This window comes from Leptonychotes weddellii, chromosome 1, assembly GCF_054177405.1.
Source record: "Leptonychotes weddellii isolate Sample4059 chromosome 1, ASM5417740v2, whole genome shotgun sequence".
NCBI lineage: Eukaryota > Metazoa > Chordata > Mammalia > Carnivora > Phocidae > Leptonychotes > Leptonychotes weddellii.
Genome location: NC_138369.1, coordinates 187,897,349 through 187,916,111, shown reverse-complemented (window position 1 = coordinate 187,916,111; position 18,763 = coordinate 187,897,349). Strand labels below are relative to the sequence as shown.

At 45.0% G+C, this 18,763-nt stretch overlaps 1 protein-coding gene across 1 annotated transcript in view; it reads right to left on the bottom strand.

Moving 5' to 3' along the window:
* The window catches only part of PCP4 (Purkinje cell protein 4), a 51,603-nt gene that overhangs the window by 21,259 nt on the left and 11,581 nt on the right, over positions 1-18,763 (bottom strand). The window contains exon 2 of the mRNA XM_006744973.3: positions 6,629-6,680. Coding sequence (XP_006745036.1) covers positions 6,629-6,680 — 52 coding nt within the window. The remainder of the gene's footprint in view (positions 1-6,628; positions 6,681-18,763) is intronic.

Here is an 18,763-nt window from a genome sequence, read left to right as displayed (position 1 = left end):
TCTATAAGTAAAATTGTGAGTGTTTCACATGCTTAAAAGAGCAAAATGTTTTCAAGCACTTGAGAAATATTATTTCCATACGAATAATTGATTAGCAGAATATGAGATGTTCCTGTGTCCCGATTAAGGCAGGATTCCAAAGAAAAGAAGGATCGCCATTTTCCTGGTCCGAGCTGCTTCTTGGGCTTAAAACGATCTTAAAAGGCAATTCTTTCAACCCAATTGATACCTTCAGGTTTCCGCTAAGGCATATGGGCCTTCTCCATATGATATGAAACAGAATTCTATCTTCAGCTGGTCTAAAGTTATCCAATGTTCAGTTTCACAAAGAAGGAAGGAAGGGGTGGAGGGAGGGAGAGAGGAAGAAGAAGGAAAATATGGATAAGCCATAAATTAGCATATTGCTTCATTTAAAAAATTAATGTGGCTGTCCCTGTAATGAGTCTGACATCACACATCTTTTCCAGAGGCCGGTTAACTAAGTGGATGAGGTGACAGTGCTGCTGAGACTCTGGTTTCTGGCTTGGCCAAGATGTAAGCCTGTCAAGCTCATTCTGTTCCATGGGCTCAGACCACAGCCCACCCTCATTGCCAGTTTGCAACAAGACCCCAGGTCCAGAGGCATTTGAGGAGGGGGTGTCCGTGGAGACAATCTGGCATGTCTGCCCTGCAGGCCAGACGACCACAACTTTCCTCTTGTGAGTCGTGTGACCTTGGACAAATCACCGACGTCACGAGGAGCTTCGCCCGACATGGTCTCCCGACCCCCCTCCCGAGGCTGCCAGGGAATCAGACAGAAGGTCATGCATGAGAGCATTTTAAGCTATGCAAATGTACACAGATGTAGAGACCGACAGCTAGGAGCAGATACAGATCTCCTCCCCTATTGACGACCCTTCAAGTGTGTTTACTCCGAAGACAGTGGATTCGAAGCACCATTACCTATCCAAAGTATGACCTGCACACAGAAGTCATTGTAATGCTCAAACTGGAGGCCACCCTAAAAATAAAATCACCGGTATAACTAAGATTAACAGTAATAAATTTCCTATTGGCACTAATCCCTAAAATAACCTTCACGCCGGATCGACTCATTTGTTGAACAATATTACCCATTGACCAGGTTTGTGTGCAGAGCCTGGTGGTTGAAAGGCCTGGCTTAATCAGCAATTCTAATTTCATTCTTTCTCCCCCTGGATCAATATCAGAAGCAACCTTGTGTGCCCATCCCTTCCTTCTGGAATATAGATCTTCCGAGCGTTGCACGCTGACAGCAAAGAAGAGCATATCCTGCTGTAATATTTGAAAGCTGCGTTCATGTCTTATCACTCTGGTTTTGATTTTTTTTTCTGGTTGTTCTGAGTATGGAAAAAGAAAGAGAGAAAGGGCCAAGAGGCCCCAGATGGAGACCAGAGTCGTTTGATTTTTCGCCTTGAAAGCTTCACGTGTCTGTGGTGTTCACTGCAGCGCTCGCAATATGTCAGCAGGCGAATTCTGGGCTCCCCGCAGCTCGAGGCTTGATTACACCAGCTAGAGACAGATTTAGAGCTTTCTGGCCCAGTAATCGTTGCACACCTGAGAGATTGATAACTCTGGGGAGGTGCTTTTCCCACCGCCAGGTGCGGGCTGTAAACATTCTAGAACGGCGTATTTCCGATCCATGTTGCTGCTCAACATTCTGAATTCTTTTTTTCCCCTTTTCAAAGAGGTTTAGCAGAGGATGGCAAGTTCCCACCTAAACTCCCATTGAGATTTAAGCAGAGTTGGCATATTAGATCTCCGTGTGGAGCAGAGCTTCACAGATCCTGGATTCCAGATGCCTGCACACGCGGGCTGTGACCTTCGCTCTGTCGGCCCTGAACTCTGGTCTCTCCTACCCTGCATTTGAAGCGGAACCAGGTCACATCCCTGCCTCAGTGGTTGCATGATGTGACACCTCCGTAGCCTTTCTAGAAATTGCACTTCTTCCTTTACCTTCCATCCAAACGTCCTGTGCACAAAAACAGGATCAGCCAGGCAGCGTGTCCTGCCAGGTTGACTGACCTTCTCTCTCAGTGGAGAAAGTAAGCGCTCAGTCCCCTTTGTTCCTGGACCCATCCTACTCCCGGTTCATCATCCACCCTCATACTCGAGGCCTCACTCCACACACCTCTGCAAACCAGGAGAACTGGCAGCTTCGATGTGTCCTAGGCAAACTCTGCCCACGTCCATTTGCAGGTATAAAAGGTCATCATACACCAAAAACACCAAAAGAAAAAGTGTTGCTCTCTACTAAGTGATCTGGAGCTGAGAGGGGGCTGCTTTGGGGGTAAACATCTGAATTTCATTTCTTATTTGCACAATCATGCCCAGATTAATGGTACTGTCTAAGTCTATCTATAAACACAAATCCTTCTCAATATCTCCACCTACTTGATAGCAGAAAAACCAAATTTCAGTGCGTGCATGTGTGTTTTCTCAAATCCAAAGGAGAGATAAACTTAAATTTCCATGTGTCTGGGTTTTATTCAAAACAAGGAGAGGAGAGCACCCAGGACAACGTTTGATCTTATTCATTGTTAGCAATCATATAATCATATCAAAGCAAACTGAACGTTATGTGATCTTAGCATATCCCCACACCTACTAGAAGTTTCTCAAGCCACCACTTCTTTTCCAAAGAAGGGTCACGCCTACCCAAGCATAGCGCCTGCATTCTTGCTCAGGCACTCACACCTCAAAGAAATTACAACTGCAGTGAGCTCCACAGATGGTACAGAATAGCACCTTCTTTCTGGACGTTTACCCACAGCCTGGATGGGAAGGAATCCTTTTCTTAAATCAGGTGCATCCGTGCCTTCCACCCCCAAAGACAGAGCTTTCCAGAAACAAATATATCACAGCTCACTAAATCAAGAGAAATCCATTCCAGTTTTAGAAATTCAATTTAGCTTGGGTAAGCCTCCAGGCTCTGAAAGTAAGCTCTGCCAGGGGTTTATTATTTGTAAATCTTTCCTTCATGTTGGAGGCCTCCCAGCGGCCACTCTCCTTCCAGTATTTTCTGACTTTCTATGTCAATAAAGCCCTTAACTCTTGGAGTCTCTCTGAAGAACAAGTATCAAGATACAGATCAAGACATTGAGGAAAATTACTGTCTTGCAAAAAAAAAAAAAAAACCTTTTGCTTGCGTCCAAACTGGTGATTGGAGGTGAATAATCGAGAGTCAGATGGTTGCGTCTGTATTTATAAACATGTTTAAGTTTAACACAGTAGATGAGTCGTAACTGGAGCTATGAACTATCATTTCACACAAGAAGGGTAACAAATGAAGTTCTTGGCCTAAACTAATCAAACAATGAAGGTACTTTGTTCATATAGGAATAAAAATCTCTGAACTAACAAGAGCCTAATGAATTCATTTTTTAATTAAAAAATAATAATAACCCTAAAATTTCTGAAAAACCTATCTCCATACTGCAGATGTGTTGAAGAACTGGGTTGTGTATCCAGAGGTTGGCATCCCAGAGATTGAGGAAGATTTCAGGGGCATTCTGGATGTGTAGTGGATAAACATCCTATCTCATATCCGTAAACACCACAGCAACAACTCCATCAGTAAAAATAATCTTGGAATACCAAGAATCCAGATTCTTTGTCAATGACCCTCTTGAGATAACTTTTAATGTAACAAAACTCCAGCAGAGCCAACAATGTAGATCCCTCTGGAGTTTTCATGTATCTGACATGTGTCTTCTGTGATCTGAATTAGAATTTCGAGGCACTCATAACTCACTGCCATGGTCTTCATTGCTTTAAGTGTTAAATGGAAGCCTAGAGTAAATTTATAATAATTGTAATAAGAACACTTTGACTTGTAGATAACTAATGAAATTTGGGAATGATCATTTCGTGATTAATTGACTACGATCCAACTCTCCTGACATTTTGATGTTCTGTGCTCCACGGTTCCACTCCCATGGGTCCCTGTTCCTTCCACACATGTGGGCAGCTTCATTTGTGCAAACAGGAAATATACATTCAGCTAAAAGATCTCTCGAGACACCTGTGAGTAAAATAATTTGAATTTCAGTGGAATGTAATAATAGGTTAAAACAAATTCCCAGATGATAGTCTCGTATTACAAATTTAAGAACAAGGACTGAAGCGACTTAGATATTTAGGAAAATGTCTTTTAGACCAAGTCTTTACCCCAGTCATTGCTGGGTTGTTACTGACTTATGTCTTTGTTCATTTTTTTTTTTGTCTTTGTTCATTTTTAGAGGCAAAGCACAAACTCAATATTATAATAAAATGTCGTGTACGTATATCACGTGTGAGCAGTTTTGTCTGAAATCAAAGGGCAACATCTTAATAATTTAAATGTAGACAGCACCTTTGTTCTACAAGTATTGAATAATCTCTAATTCTAAACAACCCTTTTTCTACTCAGAAGTGAATATCCTCTAATATCTAGAATTATATAAAGGAAAGCTTTCTCCACGGCATCTTGATATTTTCTTTCCATTGATTTCTGTACCTCCAGAAAAGACAATTTCGGTTTTCACTAGAAGAGATGGGGTTTGGGCTGAAAGAATGCCATGCCTCAGAATGGCAGAAAGACGTGTCTTCTCCAACAGCTGATACTTGTCTTTGGTGCAAAGCACTGAGGGTGCAGACATGCTTCGGAGGACCAATGGGATAGAGGCCAGGGTAGAGCCGAGGGGCAGAGGCAGTGAATGCAAGGGGTCTGGTCATTTCTGAGCCACGACTCTGCCTGATCTTCAGAGTCCAGGCTCCTCACGCATGACACGGGAGTCATTCCGGAGCGGCAATGCTCAGAGTGTGGACCAGGTGCCCCGGGGTGCAGCCCTCCTCTGAGGAAGCGCTCAGATCAGAATTCTTTTTTAGAGTACTAGGGTATGACTTGCTTTTTCCAATCGCGTTCTCTCAGGTCACAGTGGAATTTTCCTGAGCCGACCCGACGTGAGATGCCACGGGATGGAATGCAGAGGCAGCTCGCTGTCTTCTATTAAAGCCAGACATTAAAGAGATTTGCAAAAACATGTAAAACATTGCTATCATTTTGCTAAATAGTTTTTTCCATTTTGGAAAATGTCATTACGTTTCCATTTAAAATGTTACTTACATGAACTTGTCATGGGTTTATCACTTTATTTTTACTGAATTAATTCGTAAACCTTTTTAAAATTTTCTCCCTTTTAATTTCTAATATGGGAACCAACCCCAAGACCCCCTCCTAGGGGTCTTCGAGAATTTTTAAGAATGAAAATAAGCCGGGAGAATAAAGGCATGAGAACTGCCCCAGCAGCAGGTCTCTGAAAGACCTGACTATAAAACCCTGGGATCCTGAGGCTGTGGGGCCCGCAGAAGGCCTCCAGGAAAGAGATGGCTACGAATCCATGAACCAGGGAGACCAGCAAGTTGCTGGGGGGCCCTCCGCCCTCCTCTGTGTGCAGCTCTCATGTTGCCCCTCTCTGCTCTTTGACCTCTGTGCCAACAGCCCACCCCCCACTCACAGAGAAGACAGGAAGGGCCCCCAGCTCCAAATGGACACACTCTACTCATTTGCATGATGACCTTTCACCCTGGGGTCAGCACACTGACCCTGCCTACAAGGATGGCCCAGAACAGGTGGGTGAGTCAGCAGGCCACAGAGTATGGCACAGAGGAAGATTGCAGTAACTGAGTCTTGCTCGGGCCCCAGCGCGCAGGCCCAGTGGAGGACCCTGAAGGCACCCAGGGAGTTTTTTGCAGCCAGTCTGGAGAGTGGCATGACGCACGACAGAAGGAGGGGGCACGGGCACAAATCCTATCCACACGAAACAGGACCAGTTTTCCACAAAGGTGAGTTCATTTCATAATCAACAACAACAAGTAAGAACACCCAGAATCTAACTTCACCAGGAGCATACCACAGTCCTCATTAATATGCGTCTGCCCCTTCACGCCACTAAAGTTGGGGGGCCAGGCTCACACCCAGCTGGGTCTCCTCCCAAGTCCACCCTCTTCCCATTTGCGGTCACAGCCAGCGCCCCCTCTCCGAGCCTCAGGCCCCATCCACAAATACGATGACCGCTCCTACAATTCAAGGCCAGCGTGGAGACTGCCCAGGATGCACACACTCTGGCCTCTACCACACATTCGCGTTCGCTGGCAACTCGCTGCATCCCCTCCCTGATCCAGACCCCCTGGAGCCCGCGCTGTGCTCTGGGGCCTAGGGAGGGCTGAAGCAGACTGTGGAGCCTCCCGTCAGGAGATGAGCACTTCACAGCTTTCAAAGCACTTATCTCATTTGATCTCATTTTATCCTCACAACAACTCCGACGAGTCTCACCAACCCTAATGAAGAAAGCACAGAACTATATTTGCATTGTAATTATCACGTTGCCCAAAATGGGAGTCCTCCTTTGGGAAGGAAACTGTTCCTATCACCGCATTTAACTAGCTTGGTTTTCTTTGTAAAACCAGACCATGGTGCTCACTGTGAATTGCTCAGATCCACTCTAACCCCAAAGCACAAACATGAATAGTAAGCTGGTTTGCATGGAAGACATTACCCACACTTGCCACGGGCAAGAGGTTGCAGAGGTGATACAAGGAAATATCTGGACAACTCATGTCATCTTACCATTTTCGCCAGATGTCTTGTCTTTTCCATTGGTTGCCCCAGCACCTTGTCGCTAAAGGCATAAAAAAAAAAACAAAAGGGAAAGAAATTGTTATCAGATATATTCAGGATTATTTTTATCACTTCTAGTGTTTCAAATATCTGTTGCATTATATCATGTTCTATGTTACTTGAACTCAGATGGTAAAAACATGGTGCTCATGAGAGACCAAGAAAGGGTCAAGCCCAGAAAGGATCCATTCAAATTGCACAGACTGCCCCCCTCGCCCACATCCAAGGAACACCAGATGGGAAGCTATTGTTGACGGAGGAAAACCTCATTTGAAATATGAGGAAAACAGCCAACTGTGAGAAAATGAGAATTATCACTTTGGTCAATGATGGCCCCTACACAGTTATGTTCTCATTCCAATCACAATGTCGAGATTTAAAAAAAAAAAAAAATTGATCGACTAAAAAAAACATTAGGTTGTAGTCAGAGTTTCTCCTACTGTTGAGTCATCTGTCTGTCATTGTGCAAGCCTACGTTGTGCATTTTCATTTTACCAGGTTGACCAAAAGCATGAAAATTTTATGGTCAGTCTTGGATCATTGGGCAAGATTCTCTGTGAGGTCTGGGGAGCTATGTGAAATGCATTACACATGTCAACATACAAGCATGCTTCCTCAAAGCTTATCCAACTACTATCTTTAAATAACATGATGCTTGGAATGGTTCTAGTCCATGGAGAGAGAAGTATTGTGTCAATCCAATTTTCTGATCGTTATTGAAAATATGCTTCAAGTTGAAAAAGATTGAAGAGATTATGAAGTCTCTAACTTTCCAAATGAGGAAAATGCAACCAGGAAGGGAGCCTGATTTGTCTAAAGTCAGGAACTAGTTGGTGACACAGTCAAGACTAGAGAAGGGACTTCGGTGCCTAGAGGTTAGAGACTTGGAGGGATTGTCTTGGTTACATAACTATTCAAATAAGATCCTGGGAAGAGAGACAGAGCACTGGACAAGGAGGCAACCTCTATAGGTGACTCTCACTAAGGGGGAAAAGGTGTCCTCAAAATTTATATTTGTGTCCAGGACTCCAGTCTAAAAACAGTATCATAAAAATAATTATCAGCTCCCATTCGTGTTCAATGTTGTAATGAGAAATTCCCAGATCCTTAGTCAACTCTTGATTAACAGTAGATGGATCATCTGGAAAAATCTTGCTTTCCTGTTCTGAGTCGTATAAATAAATAGGGTGAATGATAAAGATTCATGTTAACCAACTGACCATCCCTGTGTACGCTTGTTGCTTTTTGCAGAGGGTAACTCGAGAGAAGGTGACAAAGCCAAGTGTCCCGGTGTCACCAAGTCACCACACACCCCAACCCAGTCACCATGAAGTGCAAATGCCCACCCAATCCAGTCCCATTCGGGAGGATGAACCAATTCTCTGTGGCAGGAGGTGGAATGAAAGGCCACAAGTTGGAAAGGTTATATAAATGTGGGCCCCGTCTTCATATCTAATTTGGAACGTCTTGAATTTTCAGAACACTAGATCTGCCCGTGTGTTCCCATGGAGAGTGGCTACAGTTCTTAGCCAAACATCAACTGTTCTACAAACTTCATTTAGGTCCCATGTCATGGCATCGTTACCTCAACAATCAACCAGGAGTATACATCATCTTCATTTAAATAAATGACACACTTCTTAAATAGAGTAGATTTGCAAGTAAAATGCCCCTTTCTTCTCGCCCTATTTTGAAGTGCCCTCTTCAGCTGCAAGGCTGGTTAAGTTGAACTGAAGGGAATCGGGTCACCACTACGGAGGATCCAGCCAGCTGCATGGCAGCTATCGGAAACTGAACACTTCAGTGTTTAAACCTTCCATCCTTCCCCACATAATCCATAGATGGGCCAGGGGGGTGGGGGGAAGCGAATTTCAGAGAATAAAAGGACAGGGTTGTAGAGTTGAATAAAGTCAAAATTCAATGGAATACAAATGCAAATAAGAGCGCACTCTACCCTCACTGTCTTTAAATACCTTAGACACTGACACCTTTCAAATGTCATGAATACCTCATTCCATAAAAGATCACATTTTAGAAACCCGAGGAAATCCAACATGAAATGTGCACAGGGGAAAAAAAGAGTTCATTTTTTCAGTATTTCTAAGACAGGGGTTTTGTGTCAGGTCTAATGTGATGGAGGCAAAATGAAACTGATAGATGTCGCAAGGAGACGGTGTCTCAGATCAGAAAATGATCCTGATGAAAAAGAACTATTCACTAGGAGTATCTCATTTCAGAATTCTCTGAGACCTTGCAGCATTTTTAAGGGGAAGGCTGAGCGCTGTGGGGAACTATCTGAGAGCTTTTCTATTCTGGGGGGTCTACAGTGGTCATCACACATGATTGTTTTATCCCACGATTCTTGCCATCCACCCTTTGTCATGGCCCTTGGCACAGATGTCCTCATTCAGGTCCTCTCCTGGTCAACTCCATCCCCACGCTAACAACTTCACATTCATCAAATACTCCTGGCTGGGACCCTCCACTACACCTTGTCCCACTTCTGACCCAGCACCTTCTTCCAAGCTTTCCTAAGTGCCTGGAAGAATAACAGTCCCTTCCTTCTTTGGCCTTCTGAAATCAGCATCCCTGCTGCTCAGGCCAGCTCTGTGCCCATCCTCCTCAGGCACAATGGCATTCTCTCTTCCAACATGTCAAGAAAGCGTCCCTGTCATCATTCCCAAGACCTCTTCAAGGGACAGAGGGTCTCGTGTGAGAAAGCTTATTCCACTCAATTTACCTTTAGAATCACAAATACAAAAACTACTCAGCTTATTAGAGCACAGACACATCTTCTTGGAAACTCCCTCTTTCTATATTGTCCTCATTTTGCGATTAGGAAATGCTAACTAGCCCTCTAAGGATGCGACACAAGACATTCTGATTGCAACACTGAAGTAACCTCCTCCGGCATGAGCTGGTGGCGGGCATGCTTGCTGCAGAGTCTGCAGAGAACCAGGGAGGATACGGGAAGAAACGAGGCAGAACCGAGGCCGGAGAGGACTGTCCCCATCTCTTAAACACTTGCCAAGCAACTCACATGGTTCTCAGAAGGGAGGCATCCTTCCCTGGTGATGTTAACTAATAAGAAGATAGCATTCCAGAATTTAATAAACTCCCAATTAAAAGGAGCCCAAATAAAGAGTGGGTACATGACAGTTCTTTCTGAAAATCTAGTACATGCCATGTATCCATAAAAAGGCAGGATTGGTATTTCAAGGTATAAATTTTGAAGTAATTTTTCTGACAGTCCCACTGCACCAAGAGCTACAGGAAAATAACAAAGAGTATGTCTTCATTTGGTTTCCCAGAATGCAGAGCCTGAAGCAAATGCCATTTGCACTACAGCTTTGTTAGAGAGAGCGCCTGGAGTGAGGGAGGAAGGAGAGAAGGGGGACTCATCATCAAGTCGGCTTGACAGCTGCGCCTTACAAGAGAGCGGTGCGACCCAGGGGACCCCAGCAGGAAAAGTTCAGTGAGTAAGCCACCAGCGGCTGTCCCTCACCAGTCCAGTTCTCAATGCTTCTCGGCTGGGCGAGGTCTCACTTCTGGCATCTACCAGGGGACGAGGAGGAAGTGCCAGGGCAGGAGATGCAGAGGTGGAGACACGTGGTGTGGCCAGGAGGTGCATGCTGTCATTTCACACCTGCCTGAAGCCTATGGAGCCCACGGGGTCCTCACTGACAGAGTCTGAAGTGACATCTGAAAGGTATCTGACTCAGCATATAAATTTGTCTGGGTGACTCTTTCAACCAAGTTGCAAAATCACAGTTCATATTTGATATGATTCCACTGGTGAAATAGACCACACCTACTTTCTGGTAAATAAGTGGCTTTGGATCCATTTCTTCCTGCATTTTGAACTTGGCATGGAGATTGAGGTATGGCTGATCACCTGTATGCTACATGTAGGGGTCTACACATCACCAGCTCCTATGTCCTCACAGTGCCAGTTTAAATAGGAAATGAGGTGCTGTCCCAACCCTCACAAACAGACTCAGCAAACACCTGCCTGCACGCTGGCTGCAAAATCCACACTTCCTTTGGTAAACAGGTACAACGTTCAGCTATAAGATGAATAAAGTCTAGGATCTCATGTACAACATGGTACCTACATTGATAATACTGTGTTGTATCATTGAAATCTGCTAAGAGAGTAGAACTTACGTGTTCCCACCAAAAAACAAAGGTAAGTATGTCAGGTGAGAGATGTGGAAATTAACCCAATGGTGGGAATCCTTCACAGTGTGCACATATATCAAACCATCACACTGTTCGCTGTAAGTATGTTACAATTTTATTTGTCAATCATACCTCAATAAAGCTTTAAAAAGATAAAAAAATATATTTTAAGGCAATATTTTAGAAAATCAAAAGTACCGTAAAAAGTCATCGTAACGAGATATCAACATTATACACAAAGACAGGATCGACTGGTATTACTGACATTTCCTTTTGCCTCAGGCTCCACGTGGCTCCACCAGGCTGGTCACACGTTCCCCCAAAGGAAGTAAAAGATTCAAGAAGTTATGTAATTTCAAGGATTTGGAAACTTATTTTAATAAAGTCTTTGGAAACTTCAATTTCCAGCTTTCTCATGGGCCACAACTATAAGTTATGAGTTTGTGCTGTCATTTTGCATGTTCTTATTATATGACTTCCAGAATACTGCAGTGGGGGGGGTCTCAGCTTTCATACTTTCCCATCGACACCTGTAAAATCGGGTATGCTCATCATATGTCGTAGACGAAACCAAATTACCAAAACCTCCTTCTGCATCAGTGCAAACTCAGAACACCGGACAAATTACGTCTCCTTGGAAAATCGTTCAGCCAGTACACACTGTTTCATCTTCAGGATGAGACACGGGTTCCCGTTACTTTCCATTCCAGAAGTTTGAAGAGAATGGAATGTGAAATGAATTTTAGCAAGTTAAATTTAAGGTCCAAATGACATTCTGAGAACATTTTATGAAGCTATACCCATAGCATTTAAATGGAATATTACTCAGCCATCAAAAAGAATGAAATCTTGCCATTGGCAACAATGTGGATGGAACTAGAGGGTATTATGCTGAGCGAAATAAGTTAGTCATAGAAAGACAAATACCATATGATTTCACTCATATGTGGAATATAAGAAACAAAACAGGGGATCATAGGGGAAGGGAAGGAAAAATAAAATAAGATGAAAATAGAGAGGGAGGCAATAAGAGACGCTCAACTCTAGAAAACAAACTGAGGGTTGCTGGAAGAGAAGGGGTGGGGGGATGGGGGGATGGGGGGATGGGCATTAAGGAGGGCACGTGATATGATATGAGCACTTGGTGTTATATACAACTGATGAATCACTAAACTCTACCTCTGAAACAAACAAATAAATAAATAAATATGTATAAATCTGTACTGTATCTTTATTGGCTTGATATTTAATTTAGTGACATGATTTGACTAGAGGGTCACCACTTCCAAAGTCCCCATAAGCTTGGGAAACAAAGAGCCTTCTCAAGTCAATGTCCCAGGCCATCCCCAGGGTCCCCAGGGTCCCACCTACTCTCTACTCCTTCCCAGGCTCCCCAAGAGACTCCTGCAGTGACAGTTAAACAGGTTGCTCACTGCCCCGGCATCAGCCTCTCACTGCTGCTGCAGAAGGAAAATGCTCCAGTTAAAGGATTTTGGTCTCTCCCAGCCTAAGAAATAAAAGATTCTTTACAAAAACAGATTGTCAAAATTAGGTATATTCACCAATGTGCAAGACCATCTGCAGTGCAGTTTACGGGTTCAGTGTCAGACAGAGGCTTGGACACAGCCTAGGGGAGAGACTCGTTCCTGGACTGTTCACTTTCTCCAGGGAGCCAAGCACTGGGTTGGGCACTGAGGGTCCCCTGGAGAAGGGCACATTCTCTGACTTTGTTTGGCTCACAACCTGGAGGCACAGACAGGGCATAAATCAATCATCTCTATGAGCTGGGTAAGAGCTTGACCCAAGATGGCTAAGACAGGGGCAGAGGTGAGGGACCAGGGCTCACCAGAGTGAGTGGGAGTCAAGGGGGCTTTTCCACATCTTGATCAGTGTGAGTCACAGTGCCCCCACCCCAGCTGTGCATCGCTGGGGACATCCCTTACTGGAGTCTCTGCTCCTGCCTCTGAGAAGGAACGACCTTAACCTCTGGCCCCTTCTGGCCACACGTCAGGACCTGGTAGCAAGTAGGCATGCTCTCCCCCGTCCCTCAGGGACAAAGTATTCCAGAGACGGTGTTACTCGGTGATCCCAACTGGATGGCATGTCCACAACAAAAGAAGGGAAAGTACTGTTTCAAGGCATTTTTGGTTTTTTTTAAAGCACCTTGCTCTCTGTTTCCAACATCTGGCCTCTCTTGGAGTCTGTCTACCAAGTAGTTGTGGAGATTTGGCAAAAGAAGGAAAGAAAAATCCATCTCATTCCCATGGTGGCTTGGAAGCTCTTGTTAGCAAGTGCTACTTAACGCCGTCTATCCCCTGGTGATGCATTTTCGGGTAAGTAATTTTTCTCCTCGATGCTGTCTTCCTTTTGTGCTGTTGTTGATATTCATACTTCCAATGGTTTCAGGGTTTCTAGCTAGCCTGAAATGGTAGCATCGTGATGAGCAGTTTCTCAGATGGGTCCTAAATAAGAGGAAAAGCACGAATCTTCCTGTCTGTGGTGCGGGCCGTGCTCAGGGACCACAACATTTGGAATATTGCAGATTCTTCCCAGAATCGATGCCTTGCACACAGGAGACGTCAAGATGGGGATTGTCCCCGAAGATCTCAGTTCACCCTTCCCAGCACTTTTTCTGTGTTTTCTTCTGCTCACCGTGTTTATAAAGAAACAAAAATGTGTATTTCTATGGTATTACATTTAACATTTTATCGACAGAGTTTCACCAGTCTCTTGAATGAAATACCAGACTTTAAATGAACAGTGGAGCAAAACCATGGTCACGGCGGTGAAGTGGGGTGAGCGGCTGGGTTAGCCAGCAGGTAGTTGATGATTGCTTGGGGCCACCACGATCATTGAACAGGTGGCTTCTCAGGATCATCAAAGGCACATCATTAAAAGCCTCTTCTATATCAAAGCCCCTGAATTTGTCTGAAGAGCAGAAGAGACTTTCATGCCAACATTATGTGATAAAGACAGAATAGATTTAATTTCTTGCCACTGATACTTTTAATCACCTATAATTTCCCATTCCGAAAATGGAGCATTAAAACTCCACTAATTTAATCCCTAAAGGTGTAGAAACTAATGTCAAAAGAGAACTACAGCTGGAAGGGTTTTAAAAAAAAATAGTTGGTTAAAAGAAAAAGTGATGGGATCTTCACAGACAAGGGCACCGATCTCTGTACTTCCTCACTCTTCTCCCTGTGCTCGCTCTCACTGCAGAAAGACCCACAGGCCGAAATTCCACCCCAGATGCTATATTCTGCCCCTAGCATCTTTATCCTGACCTTCATGGTAATAGAAATAATTAGCATTGCTGTGGTTTAGGCAGACTGCTTACAAAAGGACCTTCATTTTTAGGGATCCGTGCATGGTTTGTCTTACTGAAATTCACTTTATACTTTTCCTACAGCCATATCTTAATTTTTTTAAAGATTATTATTTATTCATTTGAAAGAGAGAGAGCATGAGCTAGGAGAGTAGCAGAGGGAGAGGGAGAAGCAGACTCCCCACCGAACAGGGATCCCGATGCGGGGCTCGATCCCAGGACCCCAAGATCATGACCTGAGCCGAAGGCAGACGTTTAACCATCTGAGCCACCCAGGCATCCCTATACCCATATTTTTAAAACCTTTCCTGTGCCAATTTTCTTTTTCAAATAACACTGTTTTTCCATTTATAAAACTAGGATATGGTCATTATGAAAATTTCAGAAAATAAATGTACAAGGAGGAAAGCATAAAACTACATATAATTCAACTTAATCAGGGTTAAATTTTGTTAATAGTTCATGAAATATTCCAGAATGTTTCCTTCCCGTTTTTTTCTGTGTGAACGTGCATAAATAGAGTTTCCATTTTATAAAAATGGCCACATGCCACACATACAATTTCATAACTGGAATATGCTGGAACTTTAAGAACACTTTAATGGCGTCTGTGTGGATCCTCTAATTTTGTGGATTTGCTTTGTATCTTGTGAGTTCAAAACAGGATGAGTTCATATCCTATTAAGTTCATTTACAGTACATACCTCTAAATTTTCAAATTCACGTATCTCAAATAGGCCGATACAACCACCTTGCTTTGTTTATTCAACTCAGCTCAAAAAGGAGTCACGATAAGACATGGGTTGCTGTCAGTTCTCCTCAGGGAGGCACACAAAGAAATTTATGGGGTGGTAGAACAGTCTTTGTCTCAATGATAAGACAGCAATTGTGTCAAAACTCATCAACTATAAACTGAACAAGGTAGCTTTTACTATATGCAAATTATACCTTTATAAATACAACCAAAAAGGAAAGAAAGAAAGACAAAAGAAGAGTCCTGGAATCAGGGGCGCCTGGGTGGCTCGGTCAGTTAAGCAACTGCCTTCAGCTCAGGTCATGATCTCAGGCTCCTGAGATGGAGGCCCACGTCAAGCTCCCTGCTCAGCGGGGAGCCTGCTTCTCCCTCTGCCTCTGCCTCCCCCCACCCCCGCTCAAGCTCTCTATCTCTCAAATGAATAAATAAAATCTTAAAAAAAAAAAAAGAAAGAAAGAAAAGTCCTAGAATCAGACTGTCCAGACTCTCCCAGTCCTGCCCCTTAGCCGCTGTGTGACCCTGTGCGGGTCACTTGGCTTCTCTGGGCCTCTTTCTGCTCCCATAAAGCCAGGACAACGGTACCCCTCCTTCAGCGGGCTGTGAGAATGACGCATGTTGAAAATGGTCTCAGTGCACAAGCCTGGTCCCTGAAAGGAATCGGATGGCAAAGTAATGGGAAACCAGGCTTCAAAAGAGGTCTGCCTCTCGCTTTTCCGTTGCATTCCATTTGCAGTAGGTTAAGGTACTGAAAGCACATTGGTCTCAGCAGTTTGGGGACCAGGAGGAACCCCGGCTGTCACATGTGGCCAAATGACCCTGAACCAGTGATTTCACTCCTCGGAGCTTGGCTTCTTCATCTGCTCAGTTTCTTCTCCATGAAGGATTAAAATAAATTAAATCAAATCACATTACATTAAATTAAATTCAACCTGTAGCTCACATGGCTATTATGAGAATGTAAAGAGAGACTACTGGGATTTGTGATGGTTTTTTCACAAACTAGGTAGTCTCTACCTGTTAGTTGTTATTAATTTCAGGTGGGCCTCTAATCCCAGTGTGGATGTGTTTTGTGTGTTGATACAAATGACAGCTTGTATTTTTCTCCAGAAAGAGAAGACATGGGAAGAGGGTAGAATGGTGACCAATGGAAGAGGCGGGAAGGAAGCGGGGAGACAGGAGTGGCCCTGGGGCCTCGTGTGTGCCGCGAATCCATCTGCAGAGACCCGCACGGCTGAGGTTGAGAAGGAAGCGTCAGCCAATACACAGCCCCTCCCCGACCCCAGCAAGAGCAGAACGAGCCTGCCCTGAGCAGTCCTGGGAAGCCCCATGGATCTGCAAGGAGCCAGAACGATCCATGAACGTGAACGTCATCATCCACCTTCCACATCTGAGCTGCACCCAAAGAAATGCTTTTCCGTCTGCCCCACTTCCTTCTTTGCCCTCCTAACGCTGTGGCGGTTCCTTAGAATATCCTCAGAACAGAGGTTGTCGGTGTAGAGAGCAGATGCTTCCTCCAACAGCTGCTGTGACCCAACAAAAGGCTCTCAAAGACACACGTGCCCCAACGCGTACTATTTCTCATAGTCTACACGGAAGATACCAGAGCCACACAGAGCAGAAAAGGACAGCAGACTCGCCCTGTTTCCTATCCCGGGAGCTACAGCCAGTCGGTCCAAAGCCACGAGAAAGAAAAGAGGTGGAAAAGCGTCAATAGAAGATAAATGTAAAGGCAGACACTGAGATGAGCCTTTAAACGAACTCATTAAAGGACAAATCGACCTTGTTCAGATGATGAGGGGAGAAAACCAAGAGGCGTGGCCTGTTTTCCGAACGAAATGAGACCCGTACGTATCACTGTGAAAGCACCAAGCCTGCCCGTCCCTCTTCTAGTCATGTTATTTTTAGGGCACTTCTATATTTCAAAGGCCAGAGAAGCTGATGTGAGGCCAGAAAGTCCACGTTCCCCCAGATTACAGAGACCCCAGAGAAAGACCTCTTCGCTTGCTTTCAGCAGTAAACACCGGCATTTTATTGCTCCATCCCTTCCCCAGGATGGAGAGTAAAACACAGTGCTGGGTGTAATCAAGTGAAGGCCGAAGACCACAGAATGAAAACGCCCTCATAGCCGGGAGAATCTTGCCCTGCCAGGCCCTAAACAGCCACCCATCCCAGGCCCTGAATGGTCACTCGCCACGGCCAACACGGCTCCACCATGGCTGAGCCCATCATGATCTACGGCGGCACTCAACTTGCTCATCACGTGAACAAAACAGTGTGCAGGAGAGGGAAGAATCTCAGCCAAATCCGCTGTTAACCAAGAGAAGCCACATTTAGGGCTGAGTGAAAGATCATGCTTCCAAGTTTGGCAAAGCCTTCCCTACTTTGCCCCAAAGCATCAGGCTCTGTCTCGGCAAAGCAGCAGTGGAAGGTTCTGTAGCAACAATCCTATGAAGTGGATAGGACAATGATGCCCATTTGATGGACACAAAATTTGAGACCCTGACGGAGAGATGTAGTGACTTGCCCAAGAATTACAGCTGCTAATCTGGAATGGATGGAGTTTGAACCTAGGCAGAGTGGTTTGGACGTCTGCACACCTGCCGCTTCATCTTGCCTGTCTAGACGGGGTGATATTGGCTTGGAAGATGGAAGATCTGACTTTGATGACCCCTCTGCGATCAACAGCACAGATATTTTATTCTTCGACCCATCTGGTGGCAGGGTGGGGATCATGCTTCCTGACCCTCCTTCTTTCTCCTCCTTAGTGTGGAAATCCACCACGTCACCCAAAATTCTGTGTGTGAAAATGCACCGACAGTTTCAGGGGAAAGATGGGGTGAACACACTTCACGAGATCGCCAGGGACCCCGGTAACCACTGTGCAGTGTTCAGCCCATTCGGACCCCACCTGCAGATGTGCTTACCCTGCCGGTGAGAACGGGGCTCGGGGACTGTGCAGACAGCTCTCACTCCGTAATTCCCTCTGTCCGGGCGTCCTGATTTATTTTTTCACACAATTGAACTAGTTTCATGGACTCTATGTGCACCCCTCCTAAGGAAGCTGAAGCTCCGGTCTTGTGTGCGGACTCCTTGTGATAAAGCTCAGATGGTAACCTGGCACAGTGTGCTACTCGGTGTGCTTCTCCCCGAGGGGGTGTTCCGAGGCTGCAGAAGCTGGAAACTTTCTTTTTTGGTAATAAAGAAGCAGCCAGTTTTTCTCCCCCAGTCAACTAAAACAAAAATAGCTTCAGAACACGTAGAAGTCTGAGGTCGTGTACTTCTCAACAGCTGAATTAAGACAGATTAGAAGACCAGATGAAGCTGTATGGGCCATCTGATCAGCTACACCCCGGGGAGGTGAAAATTCTAGCTATCTCCCCGCTGGAAACAAAATGCATGCATACCCAGCACCAGCACCACCTGCCAGCTCAGTCTCATGCTCTGCCTCCTTCATGGTGGATAGTCGCTCCCTATCTTATTTTCAAGTCCCTCCAAAATCCAGAGCCGTGTAATCTGCTGGAAAACATACCCAGCTGCAACTTAGGTCAAGGTCGCCTTCCTGGGTCAGGGCTGATCCGAATGGCTGACACTCCAGCCACCACATGGCTTTGTATCTGCACATCCTGACCGGGGCTCCTGGTCTGATGAGGACCCTTTACTTCCCAAGCACAAAATGTCTCTTTAATTGAACAAGCCTCATACACCTGCTCTCAGCGTCCCTTCCCCTCCGGGGAAGTAACACGTGAGTGTAGGAGGTACCTCGGAGCGAGCAGGCCGCCTGCCATGTTCATCTGATTAACAGTCAACACTCCGTAAAGTC